Below are 7,504 nucleotides of genomic sequence, written 5' to 3' on the forward strand. Positions count from 1 at the left end.
AAATAAATAAATACACAAATACATTTTAAACCAATGAATGAAAGCTATCTTAGCTTAATCAGTCAATAGAAATAAATTTTTCATATAAATCCAAAAACCTGACACATTTTTATTGTCAACCTCAATCAGGAAATGTGAAAAAGTAGGAATTGAGCCCATAAATTTCTTCTCATGGATGAAAAATTAGCCAAACAAAATAAACCCATAGACTGTATGGTAAAAACGCCGAAATGTGGTTCCAAAACAAAAAAACAGTTTCATGTTCTTTCCTGCAGGGGCGCGACAGAAGCGCGCGCTGGTCTTGTGAAAGCGGAAGTGGGGCGCGCATGTGTCATCATTAGAGCAGCACGCGCGACTTCCCCCTTGTTCAAATTTTTCTGCACTTCTTTTTATTTGGTAAACCAGGGCTAATCTGGCTAATCGTCTCTCCGTGGCTGCCGTGTTAGTGACCCAGTATGGACATCCAGAGTAAGTGTTCGTGTTTTACAGCAGTCACGTGTTTGTATATCGATATATAGTTGAGTCTGTAGAGACGTGTGTAATTGGGCTGTGCTCATGTGACCGGTAACTTACAATTTAGCAGCAACCATGCGTTTTATCGGCTTTAGAACAACTAACGTAAAACTGTATCAATATATAAGGGTATTTTTATATATATTTAAACTAATTTAAATTAAAGTGACAAACCACTGAAAGTTCATTTATTTGTGTATGCCCCTGATTGCCCTCATATGGTTTTAGACAGTAATTAGCAAGTAGTATTAACGCTGAATTTGCCTTTTTGATGTATAATAACAGGTATTGAACCAATGACACTCGGCTCTCCAGCCTCCCCCAAGCCTGGGGCTCAGTTTTTACCTGGGTTTCTGATGGGAGACCTGCCTGCTCCTGTCACACCTCAGCCCAGGTCTTTTGGGTTGACAGGAGGTGGGGCAGAAACCAGATCTTCTCTTCTGGCAGGTAAATGCTTATTATCCTTAGGAATTATGAATGTCCAGAAAGGCACAGAAGTTACTTGGTGATGCTCTCCTCCATCAGTTGGGTCTCCTCCACAGCCGGTGGTCCCAACGCCTAAAGACAAGAGTGGAGCCCCTCCGGTCAGAAGCATCTATGATGACCTCAACGGCTCCAGTGTGGGAATGTCACCTCTTGCTGCTCGCAAACAAGTGAGAAATGCAAACAAATTATAACGATTATTTTCTGTATTCAGTCAGTTTTTAATGTAACCTGTCTAAGTCTTTTATGCAATCGGTCACTGAAAGGGTTTAATTATTGAATCACAAATTCTGAAGAGAAACCATCAGCCCTCATCACTGTAGTTTTAAAACTGTAAGAAATTAACTGAAGGATAATTGGTCTTGTTCACTAATACTGCATGTATTATCAATATTTATACACACAGTAGAACTTATGAAATAAAATATGCATAATATAAAACACTGAGTGCACACATAAATTTGTTTTTAACCTTGATTTAACGTAATTGAATTTGGAGTATTTTAACTGAGCAACCACATGATCAGGGTTAGTAATTTGCATAAGAATCCCCCAACCATCTTCATAAAAGGGCTTTCTATACAACCTTTCCTTTACGTCTTTCACATCCCGTTCTCAAACGCCATCCTCAAAACCAGTTAAAAACACAGTTAAAATAAACACCTTTAATTGGGCTGCACGATTATGTCAGAAATTATCACGGTTTACATTGAATGATGTATACATGTCGTATTTTTATATGAAAATAAACAAGCTGAAAACACTCTAACTGAAAAACTTTTATTGCTTTTCTACAGTATTAAGCCTCAAATGCCAACTATACATTGAATTGATTTCTCCTTTTTTATATAATATATAAAAAGGACAAATATGCATGTTGTAATATAAATTACAACAATGGAAAAACCCTCAAGATAATCTGTAGAGGAAAAAGAACAAGCACTCAGAATAACATAAGTGGTTTTTGAATGATTAATTGTCGCTTTGAACGATTGTGACGTTATTGAGGCAACCGGAATTGTAATCGTGATTAAAAATTTTATTAATTGTGCAGCCCTAACCTTTAATACAGAAAGTTCATTAGCCAGCTGTGAAGCTTGGGATAGAACAACCTATTGTTTACTCAGTTTGTTTTGTTTATGAATGATTTAAAAAAATATATAATTCAGATGCAATATCTATGTTAAAAATATAATCTTAACATGACTGTAAGGCTACCAAGAGTATGTAATGTTTGCTTGTAGTTTTAGTTGTTCCTAAATTATAATAATTATTATTATTTGTAAAAATAATTTTAATTTATATTAATTTTTTTATATAAATTAAAGTACAAATTTTATTGGTGAATCATGATTTGTTTGTCAAAAAAGTTTGTAAGTTGATTTAATTTGTGTGCAAGCCGAGTTAGTAAGACCTGCTGTTTTGATTACTATTGCTTGAATTAGCATAGGATTAAGCAAGGATTGTGACAACGATTTTGGGGAAGTCGTGGCCTAATGGTTAGAGAGTCGGACTCCCAATCGAAAGGTTGTGAGTTCAAGTCTCGGGCCGGCAGGAATTGTAGGTGTGGGGAGTGCATGTACAGTTCTCTCTCCACCCTCAATACCACGACTGAGGAGCCCTTGAGCAAGGCATCGAACCCCCAACTGCTCCCCGGGCGCCGCAGCATAAATGGCTGCCCACTGCTCCGGGTGTGTGTTCACAGTGTGTGTGTGTGTTCACTGCTCTGTGTGTGTGCACTTCGGATGGGTTAAATGCAGAGCACGAATTCTGAGTATGGGTCACCATACTTGGCTGATTGTCACGTCACTTTCGTCACTTTCACTTTCAAGTACACACGACATTTATTTTGTTATAATTAATATGAGTAAAAATTAATAATAACATTTTTATTTTATTTCTTAGAATTTGTGCTCGGCTTCTAAATACATATTTATTAATTTATTAATTTTTAACAGCCATTTGCTGGAGTACACACACCTTTGTCTGGTCTAACAGGGACGCCAGGAACAGGTAACACATCATTTGTTTAATTGCTTATTAAATGAGGTGCTCTGTCAAAAAAAACAGATGCTTAGTTGTTTTTTTTTTTCTGTAGTGTCTAATTTATTTAGCCCTGCGGGGCAGCAGAGGAAATCAACACTTTCCCCAGCTCAAGTAGATCCGTTCTTCACACAAGGAGATGCTCTGTCCTCGGAAGACCAGCTAGATGACACCTGGGTCACAGTGTTTGGGTGTGTATAGATCATGTGTTTATTTATTTATTTTATTGTTCCCTTGTATTACGTAATTAGTACAAATATGATGTGTCAGGCTTTATGGCAGCCATGTCTACATGGCATCAATTTTCTGTTTTGTTTGTACACAGGTTCCCTCCAGCATCTGCATCATACATCCTTTTACAGTTTGCACAGTATGGAAACATATTAAAACATGTGGTAAGTACAGGCAAAGTTTCAGCACTGTAGACTGGGTTATGTACGATTTGTATTCCATAAATTTTTTTTTTAATTTACAGATGTCTAATACAGGCAACTGGATGCATGTTCAGTATCAGTCTAAACTGCAGGCACGAAAAGCTCTCAGTAAAGATGGAAAGATATTTGGAGAAGCCATAATGATTGGCGTCAAACCGTGTATTGATAAAGTAAGAAGCACAAAAGCAGTAATATCCTTGTGAAGAGGAGCATGATAGATGGAAAAGTCTAACACTGGTAGTGTTTCATTGGGAGTGTTTTATTTTTTTTTGGCAGAGTGTAATGGAGAGTTCAGACAAGAGCATTACTTCCAGTTCTGTGTTCACACCCCCAGTGAAGGCTCCCAGCACCCCCAGTCACCCTCTATCAACTCCCCGATCTGTCATGAGACCCCTCAGTGCTGCTTACAAAGCATCCAGCAGTGACTACCAGGTATAGTTGGCCAGTAACCTTCCACCCACCCTCTGCTGGTAAAACCACACAAGTGCTGAACAAATTAATTCTAATAAAACTGGCAAAGTCAGCTTTATTATTATTATTATTACAACAAACATTTTGAAGAATAACTTTATATTTACAGCAGAACCTTGCATACATATACATATACATATACATATATATACATACATATACATATATATATATATATATATATATATGTATATATATACACACACACATGCATAAGGGTGCACATATACACACACATACATAAGGGTGCACATAAGTGGTCCGCATGCGAGACCAAAATAAAAAATGCGTTATATAAATATGATTTGACAGCGCATTTGTGTACCGACATGGTTGACAGCTGTTAATACACAATTACCATTTTAGATCACAAACTGTACTATATAAGTTTTATTTTCAACCTGAAAGCATAAATCTAGGTGCCGTTTTCGAAGCACAATGCAAAACTGTGACATTCATCCACTGACGCGCTTTAATCAGCAGCAGCGCTAAATCCGGAAGTGCGTATACTTACTTGCCGGCAACCTGCCAAAATAAAAGCCTGCCGATTTTAATGCTTTATTGATTTTTAGATGCTTTTATCCAAAGCGACTTAAAATTGGAGAATACATAAAGCGATTCTTCTTAAAGAGGCAAACAAAGAAAGTAGTAGTAAATATTAGCATTTTATTTTTAAGTTTACTATAAAATAAATGTGAAATGATTTTTTCTGATTTCCATGAGTTTTTTTTTTTTTTTTTGTATACAAATACAAAATGCATTTGTGTTTGAAAGTGAAAAAAGTGAATGTGACGTGACAATCAGCCAAGTATGGTGACCCATACTCAGAATTCGTGCTCTGCATTTAACCCATCCGAAGTGCACACACACAGAGCAGTGAACACACACACACTGTGAACACACACCCGGAGCAGTGGGCAGCCATTTATGCTGCAGCGCCCAGGAAGCAGTTGGGGGTTCGATGCCTTGCACAAGGGCACCTCAGTCGTGTTATTGAGGGTGGAGAGAACACTGTACATGCACTCCCCACACCTACAATTCCTGCCGGCCCGAGAGTTGAACTCACAACCTTTCGATTGCGAGTCCGACTCTCTCACCATTAGGCCATGACTATTTAATACTAAGACTGCCTTTTATTTTTAATAATATTATCACACTATTATTTAGTTAATTACTATTATTAAATAAAGTACAATAATATTATAACTATTATTAATTCATAATATAGTTATATTCAATGGGTCACGCTATATGTGTGAGGTGTGAGGACCAAACCAAATCTCCAGGTTCTCTTATGAGAACCAGGCTGAAAAAATTATGTGCACCCCTGTGTATGTGTGTGTGTATATATATATATATATATATATATATATTTTTATAATTATTATAATTTTTCTTGCCATTTGCAATCTGCAGTATTTGCCAAAATAATGTCTGTATTATTTTGAATAATGGAAATATAATGGTGGGAGTATTAACAATAATTGGTGTATTAGAATCTATATTTCAAATGTTATTTGAAATGCTAGTTGCTGGAACAAACTGAAATGTCCTGTAAGGAACAACGATATAATAGAGCAAGTTGTGAAGTGCTTGCTTTGTGTTCTTTGTTCTGATTTATAGGTTGTGTCAGATCAACAGACACCAAAAAAGGATGAGAGTCTGGTATCAAAAGCAATGGAGTATATGTTTGGATGGTAATCTTTCACTCACATGGTCCTGATGAAAAAGCTCTGAGACCATCAACAGCCTCTGATGTGTTGACATTGCTCTAAAAACTGACGTTGGGTTTTCTGAGCACAAGCACTGAGTGAATACAAAAGCACTTTGTCTTTGCAGACTAATCGACTTTGCGTGCTGTTTTACGGAAGATGGACTATTGAGTGTTTCACATGGACTGTTCTTAACTGCTGGGTTTGGAGTCGTGTGGTTTGAAGTTAGTCCCTCCTGTCTGTCCTCAAAATCATACAGACTTACCCACTTAATCATATGCATTAAGTGTTTCAGGTCTTAACAGACATGCCAAAAAAGATTTCTGTTGGAAATTTAAGGAACAAATCATTCACGGGACCCTATTGTAGAAAACCCGAAATTCTTGCCTGACATAATTCATGGTTATGATCAGCTTTCTCAGTTTATGTATAAAAATGGATCTCATAAGAATATCATTGACACCTACAGCTTTTAGAGATCAAGGCCTCAATCTAGGATTTCTCTTTTCATTGGTTTACATACCTCTGTTTTTAGTTTTTTTGTGGGTTTCCACTAACTTTATCAGTTATTTTAATGGGACAGAATCTGTTTTTTTAGAAATGTCTGAATTTGAAAATGCCTCTACTCTTTAATAAACAATGTCTGATTAAAAACTAGTTTGTTTTCTGAGTTGTATTAAGTATTTGTATCTTGTGCTAAATTAATAACTAGGCATTAATCTATAAAGTCTATAACACAAATGACACAAAACAGCTCCTCCAGAGACACATTTTTGCCTTTAGATGGATACAATTTTTATTTACTGTTTGTCATCTAAAATTTTTATTTTATATGTCCATAATGTGGAAGTCTGCATGTGGGTGGATGCAGAGGGTTTAAATGTTTTTTTTTTTTTTTCTTTTCTTTTGCAGTCATCTTGTTACAGCTTTCCTTTATGAGTAGCAGGGTTGGGCAAAATCAAGAATTTTCACCATTTCATATTCATGAATCAGTTAAAGTTCAGTTACAATTCATTTTACATTTGAAAAATGACATAATGTAAACGTATATTAAAAGGCAATATATATTAAAACTGAAAAAAAAATTGGTTCATTTCTGAATGCCTCACAACCTTGCTGTATACTAGTATATAGCTGTTAAAGAAAACCATGTTGCTGTTAAATAGAAATCTGGGCAAAACCCCTCTGGCAATGTGAGAGAAGACAGCAATCTGAATGCCTTCTAAAAATATAGCAGCTATAAAAATCTTTGTGTTTTGTGCACATGTAGAATCCTGGTAAGACTGGTAACCGCTTTAGGGAACGATACTCTAGCTTGGTGCTTTTGGGGCCTTAAGGCTGGTCCACAAAAACCTATAAAGCTGCAGCATTACTTAACATAAAATGCTTTTAAATTCATTTCAAACTGGGTGAGCATATTGAATGCATGTACTGAATGATTGATTTTGTATGTACATACCTTATTTGTACTAAATTCTGTTTTCAGAATGCATCACGTTTAATAGAATCCAATATGTAATTTTTGCCTCAAAGTAATTTGTAGCTTGACCCAGACTTCAGACATGCAACTTTAGCCTGTATTGTAGATTATTTCTTGAGCTTTGATTCGAGACTCGAAGATTAAGACTTGTAAATGGAGCATTTTTCTGCGCTGGACTCTTTCGTTGACCTTCCAGATGACCCTGAGACTTGTTTCAGGTGTCTGAACCTCGCTCTGAGGTCAGGCAGGGTAGCCAGCTGGATCCCAGATCAGACACGTGGCTGAGTGCTTGCTGAAGGTGACACTGAGCAGGTCTCTGGAGGTGAGGCTGACCCTTGCTGTCAGAGACTGCCAGTGCACAGCTCAGG

The 7,504-nt window shown here is 36.7% G+C and overlaps 1 protein-coding gene across 2 annotated transcripts; it reads left to right on the plus strand.

Annotated features, from left to right (window-relative positions):
- Positions 1 to 290: 290 nt before the first annotated feature.
- LOC132152793 (nucleoporin NUP35) lies at positions 291 to 6,313 on the plus strand. 2 transcript variants are annotated; one of them, XR_009436579.1, is made up of 10 exons: positions 291 to 468; positions 799 to 960; positions 1,039 to 1,166; positions 2,955 to 3,009; positions 3,095 to 3,230; positions 3,365 to 3,434; positions 3,515 to 3,643; positions 3,750 to 3,905; positions 5,568 to 5,951; positions 5,996 to 6,313. XR_009436579.1 is itself a non-coding variant. In XM_059561691.1 (9 exons), exons 1-9 carry the CDS (start codon positions 456 to 458, stop codon positions 5,643 to 5,645), a joined length of 927 nt encoding a protein of 308 aa, XP_059417674.1. In that variant the 5' UTR covers positions 291 to 455; the 3' UTR covers positions 5,646 to 5,958. The 2 variants fall into 2 exon arrangements, 1 of the variants encoding a protein (XP_059417674.1); XM_059561691.1 differs by lacking the exon at positions 5,996 to 6,313 and having other exon boundaries at positions 5,568 to 5,958.
- Positions 6,314 to 7,504: the final 1,191 nt, after the last annotated feature.

The sequence above is a fragment of the Carassius carassius genome, chromosome 11 (genome assembly GCF_963082965.1).
Source record: "Carassius carassius chromosome 11, fCarCar2.1, whole genome shotgun sequence".
In the NCBI taxonomy this organism is placed as follows: Eukaryota; Metazoa; Chordata; class Actinopteri; order Cypriniformes; family Cyprinidae; genus Carassius; species Carassius carassius.

Excerpts from the sequence above, each read along its gene's own strand:
- LOC132152793 (XM_059561691.1), top strand. Across the intron at positions 3,435-3,514 it reads GAAACATATTAAAACATGTG|ATGTCTAATACAGGCAACTG; the intron begins GTAAGTACAGGC and ends TTTAATTTACAG. Across the intron at positions 3,644-3,749 it reads TCAAACCGTGTATTGATAAA|AGTGTAATGGAGAGTTCAGA; the intron begins GTAAGAAGCACA and ends TTTTTTTGGCAG.